This window comes from Onychostoma macrolepis, chromosome 08 (genome assembly GCF_012432095.1).
Source record: "Onychostoma macrolepis isolate SWU-2019 chromosome 08, ASM1243209v1, whole genome shotgun sequence".
In the NCBI taxonomy this organism is placed as follows: Eukaryota; Metazoa; Chordata; class Actinopteri; order Cypriniformes; family Cyprinidae; genus Onychostoma; species Onychostoma macrolepis.
Genome location: NC_081162.1, coordinates 20,570,802 through 20,595,142, shown reverse-complemented (window position 1 = coordinate 20,595,142; position 24,341 = coordinate 20,570,802). Strand labels below are relative to the sequence as shown.

Genomic DNA, 24,341 nt, shown 5'->3' with positions numbered 1-24,341 from the left:
AATATAAAGACATTAATTCTATTTTTGAAACTTTTTGTCTAGATTAGAAGATATTCATTTGAAGATGCTTGGACTGAGTAGCGTTTTAGTTTTTTTTACACAAGAAAATGTCAATAAAAATTGACAGTTGGGTCCAAGAAGGAATGTTTCTTTAATATTCAAAGAATCTGAGGATGTGCCAATGATAAAAGTATTACAATAGCAGTAAATGGACTCCTCCGCTCATGAAGACGAAACAAATGACTGACATTAGATCAGATAACCTGGGATACATGAAATACAGCCAGTGAAGGGACGCTAGACATGACAGGCAATGCTAAGATGTCATTTCTACAATCATAGATAGAACAACCACACAAAACAGGATTCACTTCTCATCCATTGGATTTAGCACACTACATTTAAGATTAAAGGACAACAGAATAGCCGTGAGTCTTTTATATATCTGCTAAATAACATTATTGGCAAGTGTAGCCTTTTTGCGGTATAGTTTTATAATTAGAATCCATGCCAGATGCCATTTTTAAGTCTTTATGCTCTCGCTTCTATTTCGACATGGCATCGTTAAAAAGAGTAAACAGCACTCTGTAATCTATTTGCTATGCTCTTCATTCCGATTTGAAAAAGTATCCTAATACTTAATCGTTTTCAACGGCTCTGACAGATTTAGAACACAAATGTAACCTCTGAATGTAATTACTGAATGAGTCTCACTCTGCCAACTGATTAGAGAAAATGCCTTGAGAGTTACTGAGGTAACTGAACATCCAGCTCTAGGGAGGATAGAGCGCACTGACAGGTGAAGTCAGAATGCGCTTATTAGACAAGTCTCACATTCAGACTTAAATAACTCAGAGAAGATTTCAGTAGCTAATGTGAGCTTTCATCACATTCCATATTTGTGATCACATCACTTCTGGGAGAAATTTACCCTTAGTGTTCAAATGAGAAGCAAGTAAATCTACGAAGAAAACCTTAGAAATTGTGCATGTAAATTTTGAGCTTCAATTAAAATTGATCTGTGACATGTTCAGATAAAAACTGCCCATAGGAAAGAGATATCGCAAATGAGATCTCTTTAACATCTCAGTTGTTTCCTGCAGAAGGCAAATGAGAAAAGTCTCTTGCTTCTCAAAAATGGCTTGGGTGAAAAATGTTTCAAAAGACAGATGGCAAAGTGTGCAAAAATGTTCCAAGATTAAATTATTGATGCTATATTATTAGCATTAACTTCATAGCTCTTACTATAATTCAGTAATTGTTATTAATGACAACATTTGTGTCTTTTTTTTTATTGTTCTAAATCATTTTGAAAGAAATATCTAAAAATACACTGATGAATGAAACATAACCAAATTATCCAATATGTCTCCTGACATTTGAAAAAGCATCACCTTAAATAAAAACTGGGGGAAATCGAATGCCTGTTACATTAAAAAAGATCTTATCTAATGTATTAATAAGGTTTAGGTAAGATTAAACAATGTGCTATGAATAATAATCTGATATAATCTTAATAATATGCTTTCACTAAGAGGCCTTTTATTATGTCAAAGCTAAATATACATGAATAGCAACAAAATGTTCAGGTTTAAATTTTAATAGGCGTCCACAGTGATTTCTCAGTTTGATTCATCCTCATTTTCCTAGCAGAAAGCTGAGCAGAGAGCAAGAAGGAGAGAGGGAGCAAGCAGGCTTCACAAGCGCAAGCATAATAATTCCTCTGGCGCAAATTCAAAGTGCCACGCACAGACAGACGATAATCAGCCGAATATACACAGCACACACAACCTGCTTACCAACACAACACACCACTCGTCCTGGCACAATGACAGATGCCTCTCTCCAGATACATATTGCATATATATATATATATATAAAATAATATGTTCGCCAGAGACTCGATCACAAACAGTGATTGTTAGTTAGAGTTGATCACAAGATAAAATAGAGAAAGGTAAAAGAAGCGCATTACCGCCCATTTCTTTCAAGCTGGCTCTTATCCCCTATCATTCTAGCTTCCGACCTCCCTCATCCTCCATCCCACTTTCTTTGTTTCATTCCTTCTCCTGGCTCCCCCTCCCTCTCTCTCTCTCTCTGCCTGTGTGTTTTGGTATTCATACAGACGTTCGGATTTGAGTGGCAGGCTCTCTCGAGACTGTGCACAAACTGCACATTTCTCTGATCTACATTTTGCACCCCAGGAAAAGACAGCAGTAGCAGGCGAGTCTTTGCTTGCACTATTGCAAACGCAGTCGCGTTTTCTCTCCTGCCCATTAGCCAATTAACTGACCTGCCTCCTGTAATGCTAAAGGACATCTCAAGGTCATTCGCATTACGGTGGCTCGCCTCACACAATCACACGGAAATCTAAACCTCAAAACCTTTACAACCCATAGCTTTGTTACTAAAATGACCGATGCATTAAATAAAATTGCATAATGTGGCGTAATAATGGCTGATATGGCATTCAAGAGAGCACACTTGAGGAGAGAATTTATTTTTGCTCGTTTCCCGTGGGTAAAAATAGGATACAATGAGAAGAAATGAGACGAGAAAGGGAACATGGGTATAAATGTCAAAGTTAGTTGAGCTCTCTGAATATCAGTGCCCGGAGGTCAAAGGTCACAGCAGAGAAGGGTTATGGAGCGTACGAGGTAGGGCAGCTCCCGCAACGAACCCTGACTGAGAAAGGGCAAACGGGGTGGCCCACAAAAACCATCTTCCCCACAACAGTAACCATAGATACTGCCGTTGGCATTTCATGAAGGGATTGCTTCGCGTGAAATCTTGCCCCTGTAGATCCGCTCGGGTTGTGGATATTGTTATCTTGCTGTCAAGAGGAGTTAGGCTGATTAGAGGTGAGAGCAGACCTTTAGCAGAAGTTGCTGTCTTGTCCGGGAGCAAATGTCTTCCCTTACACAAACACACCCTGCTTTTTTTTTCTTCTCCGAGAAGCAAGGCATTTATTCCATTAGGCCTCCATCAACCTGCAATCAGAAAGCCCTGGTTAATAAAACAATGTCGGACAAACACTGATAAATATTCCAAGCACGAACCAGAATGCAAAAAAAAGAAAAGAAAGAGCAGTATTCCCCATACATTACGCACAATCATCACTGAACTCTGATTCTGATGGATTCTATGAGGATAACCCTATATTTTCTAGCACATTATATATGAGCATAGATGGCCCCCTGTAGGCATTTTCAATTACAGTGTACCCCGGCATTGGAAGATTAATCTGCTCTTTTGAATGCACGCCACATTTGCTGCTTTCGTTGATATTCTGCAGAGGTTTTATCTAACCAGCTGCAATGGAACACATTAGGTCACCCTTTCCCTCATAATGCCATTCTTTATATCCCCACCTCCAAAGAAATAAGGACATCCTGGAGACGTGTTGACACAGCGTTTAAGTCATCGCTGCTTTGTAAAACAAGATGACAGTAAAGTCTATCACTTCACTAGATGCAGAAGAGCAGGGAGAAGAAATGGCCTCTTGTAAATGACACCCATTCATCTGCATTTTGGAGCATACAGTATATATGACTAGATTCTAGCCCAGACATATATGAAGAGGTTAACAGATTGAATTTCATTCACCTCTTTGTATCTCATATTGAGATTGGTGCTATTTATTAGCTGCCTGTGCTAGTTAGTAATTCAGTCAATCTTCCATCAATTACCCAGGCGTTCTCTTATTAAAGCAGATGCTGTGGGGTTGCCGCTCTGTCTTGCAGCTACTTTCTTTTATGAGCTTGAGTGCAGAACTTAAATCAATAACTAAACTGACTTCATGCATAGAGATGTTTCTCCACCAGCTGTGAATTTTGGAGGGTTAAAGATAGGGATGTATCGGTGCAGATATTTTGGCCAATAGACATATCATTTATTTGGATGATTTTATGCATAGCATGATAAATTTAGAGTTTTGTATGTTGTCCCAAAACAGAAGTGCTCACAATACAGCTTTGTCTAAAATTTTAAATTCTTGACATTTAGCCATCAAAACATCATAATGTATAGTAAACTTTTTGATTCAAAATAACATATTATATGTATATATACATTTAAAACAGGGATGTACAATTTATTGGTTAATACACTGGGGGGAAAAAAGTGTAGAAATGATTTTTTTAGTCAGAAGCTGTAACACACTGAATTAAACATGAAATCTTGAAGTAGAAAGACTAAAATATTATTTTCCCATAAAATGTACTCCATTTATTTACAGCCATTAAAAAAAGTGTTTTACAGTGTATTGGACATTTATTAGGTGCAATAGGATATATATTAGTCCATATTGCATGCCCTCATCTAGCATTCAGTTTTTAAAAACACTAATAACACTTTAATAACACTGTTCAATGTGATCTTTAGTAAATCGTAAAATGAATAATTTCATACTGTACATTACACTATTGTGATGCCTTGTTCATTTGTAGCATTTAAAATAAGTTTAGTTTTTAGTGTTTTTTTTTTTATTTTTATTTTGAATAGTATACCATTTTAATACTACTTTTAATAATGGAGATTCGGCAGCCATAAAATGAAACTAATCAGTTTTTGTATCAGTCAGAATTACAATATCAGGGTATCTGTTTTTTTGTTGTTGTTTTTTTATTTTATTTGGGCCTTTACCGAAATAGTCTTCACGCTTTCCATTTAAAGGATTGGATTTTTCATTTCCCTGTAGTTCTGTCAGACTGTAGTTCTTCCCTGTAGAATGAAAAGAGGCAGAAAATTAGGTGTGTTTGTTGGTGCAAAGAGAAGTCCAATGCTGGTGAAGAAAAAATGGTTAAAAACATGCAGAAGGTAAGGGAAAACAAAACACCACAGGGGAATGAGAAGAGAGATTGATGGAGGAATTGTGTGTTGTGTTGGAATGGAAATGGGGAAAATAAGAGCTAATGTTTTGGAAAAGAGAGAGTGTGGAGAAAGGGACTTTGAGAAAGAGGCTGCAGGAAGATGAGGAGGCTGAGATTGGATTAGCCAGAGCTCATGTGTGTGGTTTGTTAGAGTGAAAAATAGAGAGAGAAGGAAAGCTCAATGTGTGTTCAGAAGCCCACCTCATCCTCTCAGGAACTTGAGACTGCAGTTAGCTTCCTTACCTGCACGTCTTCCTTTCCTTACGCTCCCCTCACACACAAACACACACATCTACTTTCAGGCTATTTGTAAAGCTTTTAATGTTTCTCTATAATGAGCAAACATTGCATGACAAGCTTAAACAGAAGAAATAATTAAAAGACAAATATATGGTGCAAGGTCTTTAGCTGGGTTTCACACTCCGCATAACAAAACACATTCATCCTCATTTTACCAGCTCTCCACACTCACGGCAATACTCACCAAGGGCTCCCAAGCGCAGCTTTAAAACTCATCTATATAGCCTCAATGTGATTTGTAGTTGGTAAAGCAGCTTGTTAGCCGGAGAGGTTCAGGAGTGCACAGTATGCATAGTTTCCAGGGCGCGGAGGAACAAGAATGTGCTCTCTCTCTCTCTCTCTCTCTCTCTCTCTGCCTGGCGCAGGTGCAGCACTGTTCTGCCACCTGCCAGCTACCTACAGCCATGTCAACGCCCCACCTGGAGCTGACACAGCCTGCATACTGCATGCACAGAGTAAAAGAAAACCACATAGACACTTGCACAACTAAAGAATCGGGACACATATACACACAACCTTGACAGAGGAGATATCTGAGAAAAGACTGCATTTGCACAGTGTAGGGCAGGGTAGAAAGACAAATATTCTGTGACAGTACAAAAATTGCTGCATAGTTATATGTGTGTGTATGTATAAAACAAACAATTTTATTACATAATACTTTACTAACATTTAATATGACATTTTATACATGTAACTGTTCAGTTTATTTTTTACCCAGTGTAAAAATGTTGTTTACATTTGTTGAAAAATAAATATATATATATATATATATATATATATATATATATATATACACACACACACATACATATAGTAACTGTTCATATATATAGTATTTAGGGGTCAGTTATATTTTCTTTCCAACAAAAATAACTATATTGTACTATATATACCATTATGTGATTTTAAAATTACTCATACCTTGATGTAATACTTTGGTCATACCGCCCACTCCTAGTGTTGCTCAGAAATTTCCTCATGCAGACATGGCAAGGTCACCTTTATTGTAATGCAGAAGTCCCCCGATGGTAGGAGGCACTAGTGCCATATCTATAATATGTGAAGGGGTTAGATAGAACGAGCGGAAGGGTATGTGAAAAAGAAAGAGCGTGTGGGGGTGGGCAGTGTATCTCTGAGCCTGTCACTGACAATCAACTCGTGGTCTGAGGCTAGTTGACAGCCAAGGACAACACGCGCACACACCCAAAGAACTCCCCTGTCTCACTTTGATCATCGCCCTGCACTAAAGCGTGTTTCGTAACACAGATCTGAGTGATTTTAAAGACACATCCACCAAATACTCCCCCGTCAAATCTGCTTTAATATGACACAAGAGCCTCACGTCTGATAGCGAAGGCCTCTCCGCGTCACAGGCAGCGTTCGTGTCCACGGGAGATATCACAGAGATGGCCAGGGGCTGGACTATGTCGGTGACACGCCACTGGGTGTGTATGTGTATGCTCGCAAAGCCAGGCCCAGCAGGCCGCTTACCCCATACTGCCTGAAGGACGCGAGTCCTGTGGGCCGTGATAGAGCAGGCAGAAGGCCAAACTCTCTCATATTTCCATCCGGAGCCTGAGGATAGAACTGGTCACTGGAGCCACACAAATTTAAGTGTCATCCCTGAATCAAGATGCTCACCAATTTTCTGCTCGCCTTGGCAGTGAGCTGGGCCGCTACCAGCGGCTAACGGAGCCAGCGGCCCCGTGGCAGCATGGACTAGATAGTGGATTATGCAAAACGCAAACATGCAGTCGAGAAATTCAGCTATATTTGACTTTTTCGTGCTATCATGGGCGTGTTTGTTTGTTTTTTAATCGTTATCAGCATGTACCGCAGTTGTGTAACTTCATGAAAACATTAATTTTTGCATTGCAGTTCATCAGCACAGCATTGAAGTTTTTTTTTATTTGAAAACTCTACTGAACCCTCACCAACACATTAGCCGCACTGTCACGTTGGGCGCTAATTCGTCTCCACAGAAGATCTGCGAGAGAGGTTAATTTAAGGCCAAGGAGATCCCACGCACTGAGAGAAAATACAGCCATTCATCCAGAATGAGAGAGGGGGGGGGGGACTGCAAAGGAGCGACGGTGGATAGAGAGAGTGAGAGAGAAAGAGAGTGGGGTCAGCTGATGAGGTCAACGTTGCGAGATTTGGAGAGAGTGGGTAGGGAGAGACGCAGGTGTTTCACCAGGCCCGTAGCCCAAAGGAAAAACACGGCCTGTGTCACTGATGCTGCCGCCCCCCACATACACCCTCACATTTTCTCCTCCTATCTCCTCCTTTTCCTTTCTTTCTTTTCTTACAAGAGTTTTAGGATTCAGAACCAAAATTTTTTACCTAACCTCAAATGCTTGCTGTGTCAATCTGTATTCATGTATTTTTCATTATTTAAAATCTCTGATAATGGTTTCAAGCAATTAAACCCTCAGACAATCAATCATCTCTCCATCATCCAGGCATTTAAGTGAGAAATGGATTTTTTTTTTTTTTTCAGCTTAAATGATTTCAATTTGGACAATCTAAAAAAAGCTGGATAGTGCTTTTTTAAAAAAAGAGAAGACTTGCTTTATTATATCTTGTAGGCTATATCATCTGAAGCTAGGAAAATCATGTATTAACATTTTAAATGTATTTACAATGTGCTGACCTAAAATTGAACTGCTTAAAAATCCTAATTTTTTATTAACATAAAACTGCTCAAGCATCATACATTTGCGAATCACTGTGATCACGGCTTTCAGCATTTGGGTGTTTATGTTTCTGCAGTGGCCTGTATTCAACCTTGCCTATTACTCCACAGAACTGTCATTATACAGTCACCCTGAGTCACCCCAGGAAGCGAATCCCGCCTTTGAATGGCAAAAGGTCGGAGTAATTCCTCTGAGATATTCATTGGACTCTTAGACAGGAGCAAGGAACCCATCTCTGAGAAACAGACGCTAAGAAAGAACACGAGGCATGGGCCAAATGAACAGCAGCCTTCATTACTGATCAAATGAGGCTTGCTCTAATGACGGGGTAATGTGATCAGGGTGTGGTCCTCTGCTATCCGCTAACGTCCTGGCTGGACCAGGCCCATCACCATCACCCAGGGGAGAAAGGCAGATAAATTATGGGAGAACCGCCTTGGAAGCTTCTATCGATCTGGCGTAACATAAAACCGGACTTCATCTAGAGAGGGAAGAAGAAAATGTGTCAAGCAAAAGTTAAATGAAAAATTGCTTTTATACTGAGGCATTTATTATCCAAAGTCCCTCAGAGGAAGAATAAGAGGGAGAGAGAGGTACTCAATGAGAGAAGGGAGGGAGGGAAAATCCATTTGGTAAAGTAGATGCGGATCGATGGTGACGGAGCGGAGCAGTCTTGGCGCATGCCGTCCCACATTACTGCCCTGATTGATCTGCCGGAGTGGCAGTCTGACCCGAGGGCTCTGGAGGAGGTGTCCCACTGAGGAGGGGAGCCCACGCAAAACACGGGGAGAGAAAAATAAAAATCAATACACACAGAGAACTTTACTGACCTGACGTTAAGATACAAGAAATGTATGAAGCTGCGTACCTGAATGGGTTCTGACAGCTCACATCCCCTCCAGCAGTTCAGTGCACAGGAGGGTTGGAGTCTTGGGCAAGTGCAGCGACCTCTGCGAACATTAAGGAGACTTGGACCCTCCACCCGGAGACTCTATTAAGTACAAATTAGTTTGTTTCTCAATCTGAGATTTTTTTTTTAGGGGATTTAGTCTAGGGTTACTTACCAGTCATGCTGTTTTGTAAAAGGAGCTTAAAAAATGAATGAAGGAAAAGGTTATTCCCCGGCTACCTCTACCTGAGAGGTATGAGTAAACAGAAAATATACTGGAAGAACAAGATGAAATCCTCCTTTCCTTGGCTTTGAACCCCATGTGTGGCAAAAACAGCAAGATCATAAATTCACATATACAGTGTATAGCCGCTGAGGGTGACCTCCATTTTGTGGCAGGCACTCTGTTTTAACAGTGCTTCTGTGATGTCGATTATCTGCCACAAGGTTGTGTGATACAGGCTGTAGGTGCATGGAAATGATTGTGCGAGATGCTTCCGAGTCCAGTGTGGCTCCTGTTTGGGTTAAGTATGAGTTGTTTGACCAATAACGTCAAACAACCGTGTATGAAGTGGACGATTTATTGACCATTAGCAGAGCAGAAAAGAAAAGCGTGGGAGACTTTTTTGATTTCAGAGGGTGAGGTGACATCTCTGTTTTACTTTATTTATTTACTTTTTTATTTTTGCCTTGGCTACTGTGGTTAAGTTAATGGCGGACTTATGCTAAGCTAAAACGAGGTTTTTAAAAACCCCATGAAGTCGTTCGTCAGCTGCAGTTTTCTGACATGTTAACGTATTAGCCTAAACAGAAAACAGGAATGTTTTATCATCAACATTATCAGTCCATTTTCCCTGAAGAGAAAGATACAGTATTTTTAAATGCGTATATCTGCTAAAAGTCATTTTGCCAATGTTTAGGAGAACATTAGCATATAGATGGCCTCAAAGCTAACATACATAGTAGACTAATACCACAGAACTCTCATTTGGATTTCATGGGGTATTTAATATTGGTAGATATTTTGTAGAAGAAAAAAAAGCAGATTATCTGATTCTTTCTCCTCAGTATATTTAGTGTGTGTGTGTGTCTGTTTATGTGTGTGTGAGAGAGAGAGAAAGAGAGCGAGTCGAAAAGTTAATCTAAGAAGTAAATATATCAAGGGAAAAAGCCTTCAGATAACTTACCTTACATCCTACAAACTGTGCTTCTAGCACATCTGACAAATGATTTAAAGAAACCAGCGTTAATTTAATTTGTGTGTTTGCTGACATTGTTTAATTGCTATGAACAACAGCAGTTTGAGTAGTTTTATTTTCTCAACAAAAGAAACATACAAAAAGAAGGAAGAGAGAGAAAATAAGACAGAGAGAGAAAGAGAACAAAAAGCTATTTCTCCATTGTTACGTATTCCATTTTTGATTCCTGTGAGCTTTGAGAAAAGGTCAGTGAAAACAGAAGATGAATTCATTTATAGTCTGTCCTCTCCCTTCTGTCGCCCGCGGACATTGATCTGTCCTCTGTAACCAGAGTAACAGTGAGCGCTTTTTAAACCTTACTGTGAATGATGCACCAAAATTCTGATGCATCATTTGGCTGTGTCATCCTGCTTCTTGTTTTTGAACGATTCAGCATGTGGATCTAAAGGTCTGGATTGGTTCATGCAGATATGTTGTTTCATTAGAGAACAAATACACATCACGTTTAAGCTGAATGTACACTGATGTTTCATCACCAGAACAATAAAAGTGTTTTGTTACACCCTGCGGTCCTCACTAAAACTAAAACCAAGGTGGCACATGAGATTAAAAAAAAAAAAAAAATCCCATGAGGCTCTTTTTTTAAATTACAGACCCATGCCCCAGATAACACTACACGAAGAGCTGTCAGCAATCCACCTGCCCACCCCATCCCTCTCTTCTCTCCCTCCTCCGCTGACAGTCCATTTTTCTCTAGATCCCGACACCTGGGCGCTTACGCGAAAGTTTTAAAGATCTGCAGAGGACGCCTCCCCCCTCCCCCCAGCCCCCGTCCTTCCCTTCCAATGCAGAAGTGTCTCCTCCATCACGTAGTGCTGGATGCCTCCTATTACACTCCTCCTCTATTCCATCCATCCAACGGAAAGGTCACGCTCAGAGTCTCCCTCTTTTCCTAAATTGGCTGTTTTCGCTGTTAGCTTCACGGCTCAAGCTGTGATTGCGGCAGCCTCGGTATTGGTCCTCTAAAGTCTTGTTTACGAAGCTGGATTTGTCGGAAAACCCATGATATTAAATCTACAGTCGGAGGCTTGCTGTTTTTCCACAACTTGCAGTTTCTATATCCTACACAAATTTGTCTATGGCCTGGAGCGTGAAAAAATACTTCAGTTTCGTCAGCGAATAGGCCATTCTATATTTCACCCGTTCTCCGCATGCACCTATAGCACCCATTTCCATTATAGCATTTATAAAATCCAACTAAATTCAAACTATTGTGTTTTTCAAGTCCAAATCAAAGCCACCTGTGTGTTTTAGTGTGCCTGGAGACCGTCAGGATTGTTTGTTTGGTATGGAGAAAATGGGCATGTTTGAATATTGACCCTGCCCCCCTCCCGTAGGGATCGACAGAGACTCAGTGGCGTCAGGCAGACCTGCCGCAGCTCCAGGGCTGGGCTGAGAAGGGACTGCTGACACAGCCAAAGATGGTAAGGAGACTGCTGCCCACTAACCGCCATTTTTAACCCCATTAATAGCTATATTGTTGCTATGAAGTTGTGCTATGAGAGGGAGGGTGTGCGCAGGGGTAGAGTGAAACAGGCGTAATAATAAGTTTAAAATGAAAGTTATTATTACTATTATTACTGTAATTATTATTAGGGGTGTTACCTGATAACATATTATGGATGGGTGTTGTATTGTCAATATGTGTAATATATGTGCAACATTTCAATGTCTTGTGCTACTAGAAAAATACTGCATATATGCTTAAGAAATCACTTTAGCATGTAAAAAAATATTAATTTTGTATTTGGATTGCAAGACAAAAATGTTTTCCTCTTTTACTTGAACCTGAAGATCATTACCAGTGTTGTTTTCTCGTAGATTTAGCCATCATAGGACCACATAAATAAGAGTAGACATCTATAGGAGGGAGCGCTAGCATCAGAAGGCTCCGGTAATAACTGGAGAGCATTACCAGTAAAAACACACATCAGAATAGAAGCCTAACATTTTATCAACTTAGCTAATAAGGCCATTAAAGTGCCGTGTTGAAATGGCAGGTATCAGCGACACAAACCGAAATGCATCTATCTGCAGTGCTGTGAACACAAACACACACTTCTGGCTCTGCGTGACTCAGGGACATTGGACTGGTTGAACCTGTATTTTTATCACCGTCCTGACATCCTCTAAGGCCCTTATGTAAGACAGAGTGGCAGAGCTTCTTCCTTCCTGCATTCACACACACACACACACATACACTCGCTCGTAGCCTGAGCCGGGCCGAGCAGCGTTCAGAAACAGTCGGCATATCTGCCATTGCGTTTGAAAAAATAAAGGAGTGTAATCTGGGGCTACTGTTCAGTTGAATCAAAGGGAAGATGATGTCTGTCCCCCGGCTGACACCAAGGCCTTTGTGATGGCTTAGCATGTCTGCCTGTCTGCTCGCCTTGCCTGTCTGTCTGTCTAACTGTCTCCCTGCCTACTACAGCTAGAGCACAAACAGATGCAGCCAGCTAGGCTCTGCTTTAGCTAGCATCCAAACAACAAAAGTTTATACTGTACAATCCCAGTTGAAGGTGCTGTAAGCACATTTTTTTAATGCCACATATTAAATGTCCCTACTACTTGACAGATATCACTAAAATCACTCCTGTTTTTGTGACAGACCTAGGCTCTGCAAAACCTGTAGAAAGCTATCTGTTAGCATTCTCAATATCAATAGCAGGTGTTCAGCTAGCAAGTGACCTCCACGCTAAATGGCCCATGCTAACCTGGCTGTAAACAGAAAAAATAAAAAAAAAAAGAGTCAGAGAAGCAGACTTCCATTTTTTTAGCTAATCATAGAGGCTTTGTGCCCTTTTACGTGTTTGAGTTTGTTGACAGGCCCAAAAGCCATTCCATTTAACATGTATATAATAAAATGGATAGTTAAAATTGTAGATGTTGATTGGTCAAAGCATACAACCTGACACTTAATGAATTAAGTTGTTAAAAAAATGTGTGAAAAAAATGTATTATAAATATTTAATAGTCTAAATTAATATATCTAACACTAATCATATTTTAATAAAGTTATTTTAACAGAAAATTTATTTTGAACAAATCGCTCGAGTGAATGAAACAATGACAAACATATCCCATTTCTATGTTTTATTCCTAAATGACGTTTTTGAATGAATCAGTTGGCCGAATGACTCACTCACAAAATCACAAACAGTAAAAGTTCCCAGTGTTTTATGTCAGCAAACTTCCTCCTGATTAATTATTGACAGATTTCTAGGCAACAGTTTCTTTGTTTTGTTTGTTTGGTTGGTTATTTTTAATGGCCAATTTTGCAATCAAATCTAATCTTTAACTACTCAGGAACAGTAGTTAAGGGAAAGGAGGGAAAATAAAGGAAAAGTCACTACACTGACCCCTGTCAGCAGCTAGGGCAAATGTCCAGCAATAGTGAGTGTGTAAAGGAACAATTACCCTTCTCAATATGACAACGAGGGGAGTTCATCTACAGGAAAATAATAAGACGGCATATAAGAGCTAGTGAAGGGATTACAAAGGAAAGACAGGTCTTTAATTGGCCATCGAGACACAACAGGTCCCTGGAATCAGAATGAAAGGTGTCCACTTTCATCTGTTCCTTCTCTGGAATATTCAAAGCTCTCATCCCATGAGGTTTGAGCATTTCTTTTTTTTTCCCCTGAAAGAACAGTGCACAGCAGGAGCTGCAAACAGACTTAATAAGTCTCCCCTCACTCATGCACACATGAAAACACCAAGAAATAAACACGTACACACACACACACATCAATCAAGACCTGCTGTGGCGATGGCTATTTTGTCCCTTTGTGTCGCTCCATCCCTCTTTGCTGCAGAGAAGTGCGGAACAGGATCCATTTACATGCATATCCTGAGAGCTTTGCAGATGAGCCTCCTATGGGCTGCCTGCAGCTTTTTTTTCTATTTGTCACATTGAAAAAATGTGAACGTATACAAAGACTAAAAATGGAGGCACAGCAGTTGATATAGAAAAAGGGAGAATGCAACTGCATCTGCCCTTTTTGTAACCATTTCACAGAATCAGAGTGTAACAAATAAATACACACACATACATACATATACGCATATATATATATATATACACATTAAGGAAGTAAATAGATTAGACACTTAGGGAGCAGAGAAATTCTGCAGTTATTTTTGATGGCTTCGTACCATACACAGCTGAATAGCTTTGTTTTTAGCATCCTCTTTACTGTGCCTGTGTGTTTCTCAAAAATACTCCAAGTGCAAACACTAGCGTAGTGTCAGATGGGGAAAAATTGTTAACCTTTCTAAATATGCCCACTTTGATAAAGGAGAGTAGAACTTCAGAGTGCAGATACAGAGTATTTTTTTGAAGAGCTAAAAATAAGTGCAGCTGAATTTCAGCTTAGATCCATTTTTTTCTCCTCCTCATCTCTATTATTTTCCACTCTTGAATCTATCAGCAGGAAACATTAGTGCTTTTCCTTCACTCTCTCAGTGCAGATCTTGATCTGAATTACGCCACATCCAGTCAGAGAGCAAGAGAAAATGAATATTAAACATGGTTGACTTACAGAATCAGCTTAGAACGAGCTATAATCAGGTCATGCTTGCTGTTTTAATTCTTATTTGTTTATTTTTAGAGTGTTTTTCCTTCTTTTATCCTCTTTTTGGTCTGAGATTTTGTCTGACAATGAAAGACCTCATTGAATGTTCATAAAAGACTGATGCTGTAAAACAAACAGCATACAATGGGACTGTTGTTAAACCATGTCCTAATCAGACTCGATATGGCAAGATTAGAGCAACTTGCAATTTTTCTGTCCACACTGAATGCGAAAAATCGCAAAACAAAATCCATAGCCAATCAAATGAGTATTTACTTAAATTCATCCTCTTTCATTCACTCTTTCTCCATGTTTAGCATGCATGAGAAGCAAAATTTTGGTCCAATAATATATCAGCATGGCGGCGGTGCTACCCAATATGAAAAAAAAAAAAAAAATGTAGTGTTGCTTTGTCACATCATGTCTGGTAGGACACCGTTTTAGGCTTCACCATGGCTATCCAGACAGTTGGAAAAGATCAGGCTCGTGTTATAAAAGGTGTAAAATTAAATTTTGTTTTCAACGTGCACCACTGATCGACATAGCTATTGTTTCTTCCCCTGAGAAGATCTCATGGTGCGTTGCTTTCGCAACCATAAAGATTTGCCCCCTAATCTGCACTCTCTCACACACGCTCCCTTGTGCGCATATCTTCAACCTTCGTGACAGTCAGAATATGACACGATTCTAGATGTCACCCAGCCCCCTCAAATAGAGTCGGGTGACAAAATTAAACACACATGAGCTCACACACAAACATCCTTTATGCAAATGGGTGAATACATTTAGCTGCGGTGTGGAACAATCTTGAAATAAAAAGTTTGAGGCTGAAAAGCAGCACAGACTGGGGCCTCCTCTGTTCCTACTTCCCCAGGGCCAGCAAGCTTCTCTTCAAACACCTGCTCTTAAAAGCGCACGGCTAAACCAGTGGCAAACGCTGTTCGCCATGACAGTCGCTCCACGCTGAAGGGTTCACATTGTTACCCTGTCAAGTTGAGCCAACCATCAAAACGCACAGCCAAACTCAAAAATATCAGTGATGGAGTGAGGGGGAGGGAGGGTGGAAGAAAGCTATTGAAAGTCTAGAGATGCATAAACAGTTTTTCAGTAAGTGTGTCATGCATTGTATTATTTAGAGTCAGTCTGTGAGGTTTCGCAGCTAAATGATGCAGTTGCAGTTACATACACCAGATTATTTCAAACCCCTTTATCTGAGATGTCAGTAACTTCCACACATTTTATTTAAATGATTAAGTACTCAATATATATAGGAAATCAGATATGTCAGTGCTAAAATATGCTGATTACTGAACTTCTTACTTTTCAGATGCCACATCCTTTAACCCTTCCTTTGTCTACAGATAATCAGCAACATGGAGCCTCAGGTGACGAATGGGCCGAACTCCGCCACGGCCAACGGGCCATCCAGTAACAGCCGCAGCTGCCCCTCACCCATGCAGACTGGCGGCTCTAATGACGACAGCAAGACAAACCTCATTGTCAACTACCTGCCCCAGAACATGACCCAGGAAGAGTTCCGCAGCCTCTTCGGCAGCATTGGCGAGATTGAGTCCTGCAAGCTGGTTCGAGACAAAATCACAGGTACTAATAAGCGCAGAAAAAAAAAAAGCATAAGAAAACTGCATTTGATTTGCATAAAGAACTGTCTAGTGGAGACAGAAGAGACACAATGTCTTGGGTATTATAGGTTAAAAAGAAAAACGTTGGAAGGAAGAGTCTGTCAACTGATTAAAAATATTAATGAAGAGAATTAATCACATATTTAAATAATAGCTGTTGAGAAAGGAGTGAATAGAACACACACACACATATTATATATATATATATATATATATATATATATATGTATATGTACACACACAAACACAATTATCAATGCACTATATATTCATTAATGATCGTGTGTATATATTAATACTGTATGTAAAAAAATACATGTCAAAAAATAATAAACTAAATGATAATAAATTAACAAAAATAATGATTAAAATTAAATTAATTAGGCATTTTATCAAATTCAGCATTTTGAAGGGCTGTCCAAAATCAACAACCATGTATCTTCACATAAAAAATTGGGCAAATAGGACAAATCAAATTAAAAATGAAGTCTTAAACTAAAATCATTGCTTCTTTAGGTCTGTTTGATGCAGTTGTAGCAGGTCAGACTGCGGTTTCAGGGTGTTGGAAACATTGGGTGAGAAGGACTATTGTTTTGTTTACAGTGCCCAGAGAGGAGAGGAGGAGAGAGAAAGAGGACATAGAGGTGTTTAAGCAGCACTCCCCTGCTAATCAGAGTTCTAATCCCACCGTAGTGACTATGTGGGTGGTAAGCAGATGGATGGGGAGGCTGCTCAGAAATAATGCCAGATAATGGCCTCCATTTTATATCCTACTTAGTGACACTTCGCTCTGGATAATCTCATTAAAACAGGGCCAGGCCTAAAGCCACTGGTTTTTAGACAAAAGGGGAGAGAGAGAAATAGAGAGAGAGAAACTCTTGGCTCCTGACCACAGGTTTTGTAGGATTTCATTGCCAGGCAGTCAGATGGTCGGGCAAGAGAATCGTCATTAGAATCGTCGTCATGAGAGTTGACACATGCTCCTTTTTTCAGTCTTTACATGAGGGAAATTCACTGAAGTCTCGGGATATCCTCACATACACCAAATGGAACATGTTTTATTAAATTGCCGGTTGTAAAAATATAACGTTAACCAGGATCACTCACTGTCTTACCGCTCTGTCCTTGTTCTGGCTCGGGAACACATAGTGCATCACAAATACGACTCTTCCCTGTACTGCATTCTTTGCTCTGCGATCCCAGGGGTGCAATTTCCCAGTTCAGAATTTTAAGCTAACAAATCGCTTCTTGATCATTGTAAAAGCAGAGCGAGCTAGGCTGCAAGTTCTGTCTGCTGCCGTCATTAGCTGCTGTCTGAGGTTCAAAATAGATTGCGGGGCATCAGAGATTGTATCTGAACCTCCATGTCATAATATTTGACCAGCGCAACCTTCCTGAGCTCTCTACTCGGCTTTAATCTATAGGGTATGGACGTCTACGAGAAGTCACTTCTCGGCTTTTCAAAGAATTTTGACGTGCAAGAGAGCCTTTTACATGGCAGTTGAAAAGCTAGAGAGAGACGGCTCCTTCGACAAGGTGAGAAGCTTTGGGCCTTTGCACGTAATAGACAGGCTTCTTCTTTTCCTTTTTTTTCCTTCCCCCACTCCTGTCAGCTTTGATGAGACGCAATGCAGTGATGTACCGTTTGCCACGGCTACTGTTCTCTTGCCCTGTCAAGCCTGGGTGACTGCCGCTTGCCAATGTGCCACCCCAGATTGTTTATCCGTCCTTCTCTTTCCTCTCCTTGCACTTTTACATGCACACATGCTCTCTCATCACCTTCTTTCTGACCTCTAGTTGTACGTGCAATACACCGGAGACCTGAGGTTCAATCTTTTATTTCAAGTAGTCATGCACATATGGATGTTTCGTCAACTATGGGCACTCTAAGGCCCTGTGGCCTTTTAAAATGTACGACTCACTATACAAACTAGTCCAAAAGTTGAACTACATACATCAATGTGTCATTTCCACCACATCTCAAACAATCATTCATTCTACGATGGAAATTACATTTTAAACCTTTTGGAATTAAATTGGTCAGCACCTTTGTTTTTCTGAAGCTAATTTTCTAGCTAACATTTTACATGTCCTAAAAACACATTATTAAATAATAATTTAAAAAATTGTCTATTTAAAATAGAAATTTGAAATAAATGAAATAAAAATGTAAATTTTTATGATTGAAAGTCTGAGCAAGAGTAAAACAACTAAATCTGTACATAAAAGGGTATTTGGAAAAATAGCAAAAATATATAATGAAGGCATAGTAGGGTTTTCCAAAAAGTTCAAATATGATCTTCATATAACAAAACACTAAAAATAACCTTATGTTTTAATCAAAATAATGTCATTCCTCTGACACATAAGTCCCCATAGATGAAGAATTCGCAAATGTATCATTTATTGACAAACCACAAAAAAATAAAACGCATCCCTGTATTTTTTGTTGAATCATAGTAATTCTAAGAATAATTTATTTCTGTACACTCTGTGAATTAAAAAAAAAAAAAACAGTGGGCCAATATTTATCAGCGATTATGTAAACTGTCAGCAGAAACGGCTTTATCACATTCCTCTCAGTGGGGAAAGCATTTCAGAAGTCATTACCGCAAGGATTGTGTCGAGATGCTGAATAAAGCAGATGGCGATGCTGCTAACTTAGCGGAAAGCCTTTGTTTTTAAAGGTTTGAATCAAGCTGAAAATCCCCTTCTCTAAATGCACACATCCCCAGCCCAGTGTTGCTACCTCAGCAACACCTCGTTCGGTGCTAATAGTGAGGATAAACACATAGCCCATAGGGAGTAATGGTGATTTTCTTGTGAGCCAGGAATCATATTGAATGAAAACTTTTAATGGAATACATTAAGAAAGTGTTAACGCTTCTGGCTATCAGCACAAAGCAAAATGGAAAAGACTGATTGAGCGGCGGTTCGAAAGGGGAAAAGAATTGGATACTTGTCAGGTTCTCGGGCTCGGCGGATCCTTTTCTGCGTGAAAATGAACACAATTGTGTTTATAATGATACGGCAGAAAAAGGACACACTCAGGCAGGGCCGTGAATTGATTGCGTCTGTGATTTTCCATCTGATGAGGAGAAGGGGGGAAAAAGAGCGACTGCAGATAATCTTCTGTTCATATTCTTCAAGCAGTAAATAATTACCGCACGATTAAAAATGGCTTCTGAGAAACAGCGCCAGCCCCCCTCGCACCAGCCCCCTGCGGTTTAGGCCTCTCCCTGTGTAGCAGAAAAGCAAGCGGCACATGCTATCGCTCCCAGCCTGCTTTGTCGCCTGCCATTTTGCTTCATTATTTTCCCCTTCTTGCCCAATCCGCAGATGCCATTGTTGGTATTTAATGGCTTGGCACAGGCGGCGGTGCTGCTATCAGTTCGCTCTGTGTTTAACACTTATGTAGCTTACATCAAAGCTGCTTTGTGCGACTGCTTGTTCAGGTACACAACCCACTCGCACGCCGAGCACCCAACCATCTGTCACGCTACTGACCCGAACGCGGTGTCCGCTGTCTGCTGCCAAGCGTAGCACGTGCTAACCTTAGCGTCAAGCTGAGCCAACATCGATATGGAGCCGTATATGACTTCTGTCTCTATACTGACCGGAGAGCAGCTTGCTCCGCCCGCTAGCAAATTAACAACGGCATGTGATTTAAAGCCAGAAAGACATCTTACCGTTCCTTCGCAGATGTGCTGGAACTCACACCATCATACTGATGAAAAACTGCAGGGAAAAGCAGATGTAGTGGCATGAAAAATTCATTGTGCTTGATGTTTGCAAAAGCACGTTGAGGTTTGAAACACCTCGGTAAGTGTTAGACTGCTGTGAACGTGTGAAAAACCTCCATGTCAAACATGCGCCGTGTTTATCTGATGCTGTAGAAATAAAACATGAACAGCTTTCCATGTTTTGTCATTTCCTGTTAAAAACAGTATAAGGCCGAATTAAAACAACCCAGCACATGCAACACACCATCTAAATGGCAAAATTGGTATTGGGGAGAAGTCTGATAGAATAGCAGGAATTAACAACCGTAGTGATTGCAGGGAACATGCACTTCCTCGCATAATTCAGTGTCGTGATGTGTTTTGCATTCAGCCTGGAGTAAACAAAGTAAATGATAGGTTGTTATTCAGGGTAAAACATTCAGACCTCATTTACATTGTTTGACAATGAACTTTCTGTCACCATCCCAAAGCCGCTGACAAACATGAGCACAGGAATAAACCAATCACCTTCTGTTTATTTTTTTTTCCTCCAAAGAAGGCTATTTACCCTCTATTGGGTTATAAAAAATGTGCATGGGGAAAACTGACTTTATTTTCTCTCTTTTCACTTTTTTTTCTCTCCAATTGCTGCTGACATTCTTTAAGCAATCATGTACGTGTGTTTGAGCCGTGGCCTTGTGGTTAACTCTTGTGCGCCAACACTAGGTTGGGCAAAATTCAGAATTCAAGATTTGGCTTCCTTTTAGCATTTGTGAGTATGAGTATGACTTTGAATTGGAATGACAGGAAGAGGAAATTACTGTAAAAAAAAAAAAATGCATTTTGGGAAATTAAGTGGCCTTCCACCCTGTTCCACAAAAGTTAATTTATTAAATATGATGAAATATGCAAAAAACAAAAACTTTTTTAGTTAAACACAATTGTGTAAATTTCCAATCTACTATTTTACTTTAAAATTTGAATGGAAATTCTGCATCCTGTTTCCTACTGTACCTTAATTCAAATTGATAAACTGAATTGAAGTTTCAGGAATTAAATAGGAGAACCAGTTTGAATTTGGTTTGCATCATTTCACGAACTTATCCCCCCATTTCTTTCATCATGTCCTGTCCTTGCAATACCCATGTATAAAAATAGCTGAAAAAACAACCACAAAATATTTAGAGCTTTGCTTAAACTGAATGAGTCAGCATTTATCCATATGATCCAGAATGTAGCTTAAATTGCAACAAATCCAGCCAATATTTCTATTAATGCTCTTTCTAAGTTGTACTGAAAACTTTATTGTTCATGTTTTCCCTAGCAATTTTACTAGCCTACGAAGTGCTGCTGAGGTTAGTCACAAACATTACCTTGCGGTTAGCTTGGCATTAGCCACTGGCTCCATGCAGCTCCAGCAGTTCCAAGAGAGCGTGGGATCTCAGCGTTCCCTGGGGTGGCTGCCAGTGTTGTCATCTAATATGCGGGGTCTGACGTTGCTTCGTTGGGGTGTCCCAGATTTACAGGGGCTCCTTTCGTTTCCACATGCACACTCCTCCCAGACAGCCCACACACTGCAGGCTACACGCCAGCACGCCGCAGGCTCCGGCACAGCAGAGTGGGAGAACGGGGGCGGGAGATTCCTGTGTCTTCCAGCTGTCGCCAGCCTGGCACAGCAAAATACAGACGCACAGTTTTACAGTATAGGGTGTATTAGGGAGTGAGCTGGTATAGACATTTGGTAGATGATAAAATCGGCTGACATTACCAGTGTGTCGGACCTCACAGCATCGTTGTCTGCAGAACTCTGTAGAAAGTTCTTCGCTTCTCCAGAAAACAGAACACGCAAAATGTTCAATCTAAGCCCTAATATCTTCATTTTCATATAATTCACAATGTGACCCAAAATATTGAAATAAATAGTGATTTTATATTTCACAGTTGCAACTTTGTACTTAATTGTGACTTTATTTCTCATACAGTAATTTTGATTTTATATCTCACAATTACTCTACTAGTAAAATTCAGTAAGGTCAGTAAGCTTTTTTTTTCGTAAAAGAAATGAATACTTTTTTCTTCAGCAAGGATGCATTCACTTGATCAAAAGTGACATTATTATGTACTGTTACACACATATATATATATATATATATATTTAATTAATCATGTTCTTTTGAATTTACTATTCTTCAAAGAATCATGAAAAAAGTGTCAGTTTCCACAAAAATATATAGCAGCACAAGAATTTTTTTAATTGATAATAAAAAGAAATGTTTCTTGAGCACCAACTCTGTATATCAGAATGATTTCTAAAAGTTCATGTGACACTGAAGACTGAAATAATGGCTGCGGAAAATTCAGCTTTTTTCATCACAGGGAATAAATGACATTTTAAAATACACTAAAATAGAAAAGTTGTTTTAAATTGAAGTAATAGTTGACTGTGTTTACTGTAATATCAAATAAAGGCAGCCATTTTGATCAAATCTTACCTACCCCAAACTTTTGAAAGGTAGTGTGCATCTTAACTTTATATTTCAGAATGAGATTTAGTATCCCATAATGGAACTTTATATCTTATTTGAAACATCTGTCGATTACCTTTATTATTTTTCACTCTGATGCACCTTCTATATCATTTCCCAAATCTGTAAGTAGATGTACAATATTTACTTTGTAAAACACACAGCAAGTAGGTACACAAGGAAAAAGGCCTTAAGTTTGCGCAAGGTGAGGTAAGCTAATGGTTTTACACAACCTCTTAGTGAAATATGAATCTCTAATGCAAATCCAATCAGAATGATGCTTTTGTCTGGGAGAGAGCACTTAGGCATCCCTTAAGTGTTTTATGTACAAATGGGTCGAATTAAGGCTATTAGATGCAACGATAAACAGCATTAAGAATAGAGATTATCTCATTGCACCTTACATTATCTAATTACACTTCAGTCAGCTTTTGTCTCTTTGGATGGAAGATCACTAAGCTAATTAAAAAGAAGCCGTAAAGTCGGTCGTACTTGCCATCTTCCGGCATTACACAAGCCACGATGACCTCAGTGATGCAACTGTGTATTTATATACTACATAAAAAGGAGCAAAAAATGTCTTTGAGATGTCTTTTACTGCAGAGACATGTCCCTGTCCCAAGATGCTGTTGCAACAAGGGCAGAATGTCAAGCAAGCAGCAGCAGTGATACATTTGTTTTGACAAATTGAAATGGATTTTCATCCTTTCTTTCTTTTTGCCTTCCACATCCTAAATGTGCCTAAATTTAAGTCTGACCAAACAGATTTTCCTGTTTGTAGCCAGAGAGCTTTGTGATATCAAGGTGGGTTAGCGTCACATGCTCGTTGAGCTGTCATCTTGTGTCTGCGCTGCTGTTCTCTCCCAAACGAATGCTAGTTTCAGCTTTCCCACCTGATTTGAGCTTAAGGGAACTGTAACTGTCGGCACAACATGGCTGCCGGAGGGTTTGGATGGGGGGTGTTGCTGGAGGCAGTGCTGTGTTTGCTGCGATGTTCATCTCATTTTCAATCAATGGAAGCACTGGGCCTTTAAATTATGTATCAACAATTGATGTAGAGAGAGGGGGAAATTAGCGAGAATCCAGCGTGAAGACTTTTAGCTCACTGCCAAGCAGCAGAACAGCGAAAATCAGTCAAATATATCTTTCATGTGCAAAGCTTTGATGATAAATGATGTTGAGCACAGAGGAATACGTGTGTGTGCGAGTGTGTTATTGTAAATGATATGTACCATAAAGTAAAAGCGTATAAATGAGTGTGTGCGTGAGAAAGAGAGGAAGGACACCCACTGGACACACACTCATTTTATCATCTCACACACTCTGACTCCTGCTGCTGAGGTAAGAGGCGTAATGGTTCAAATACGACTCCTCCAAATGGAGCCTCTCACTCCAAACAGCCTCAATTTAACAGAGAGAGAAACATCTCATTCCTCCCATTTAACTCAGCGTGTTCCTCAAGAGCTAAAAGAGACCCAGACAGGGGGCAGCTCACGCATGCCCTTCCTCATCTTCCTCATCCTCGCTATCACTGAGACGGTGATTACGAGAGGAAAGAGGTTTTGGGTCCTCGTGACTCCAGTGTAGCGATGCTACAGCTAATGATACTTTTTTCATGCACACACACCGTGGGTTCACAAACAAGACAACACATCTCTTGGGAACAAAAATACAGCTGTGCATATTATGAATCATATTTTCTGGATCAAAAACATGCACCCAAGTTATAAAGTCATACAGCAGGAGATCTGTAATACCTGTTATCCGTTAGAATTCCCATTCGTCTCAATGGCAGATGCTCGTCTGGCGATGGACCCCCTGGAAGTGTGTGATTTGTAATCGGCTATCTTCGCTCTTCATGG

At 39.9% G+C, this 24,341-nt stretch overlaps 1 protein-coding gene and 1 long non-coding RNA gene across 5 annotated transcripts in view; one reads left to right on the top strand and one right to left on the bottom strand.

Moving 5' to 3' along the window:
- Positions 1-24,341, top strand: part of elavl4 (ELAV like neuron-specific RNA binding protein 4) — a 79,704-nt gene that overhangs the window by 20,909 nt on the left and 34,454 nt on the right. For all 3 annotated transcript variants that reach the window (XM_058783948.1, XM_058783947.1, XM_058783949.1), the window contains exons 3-4: positions 11,356-11,442; positions 15,954-16,194. In XM_058783948.1, coding sequence (XP_058639931.1) covers positions 11,356-11,442; positions 15,954-16,194 — 328 coding nt within the window. The remainder of the gene's footprint in view (positions 1-11,355; positions 11,443-15,953; positions 16,195-24,341) is intronic.
- LOC131545276 (uncharacterized) lies at positions 1,415-11,332 on the bottom strand. Of its 2 annotated transcripts, XR_009272404.1 has the most exons (4): positions 6,096-11,332; positions 5,356-5,613; positions 4,645-4,722; positions 1,415-2,990 (listed from the first exon to the last, which is right to left on the bottom strand). It is a non-coding gene; the product is annotated as an uncharacterized LOC131545276 (long non-coding RNA). The 2 variants fall into 2 exon arrangements; XR_009272403.1 differs by having other exon boundaries at positions 4,645-5,613.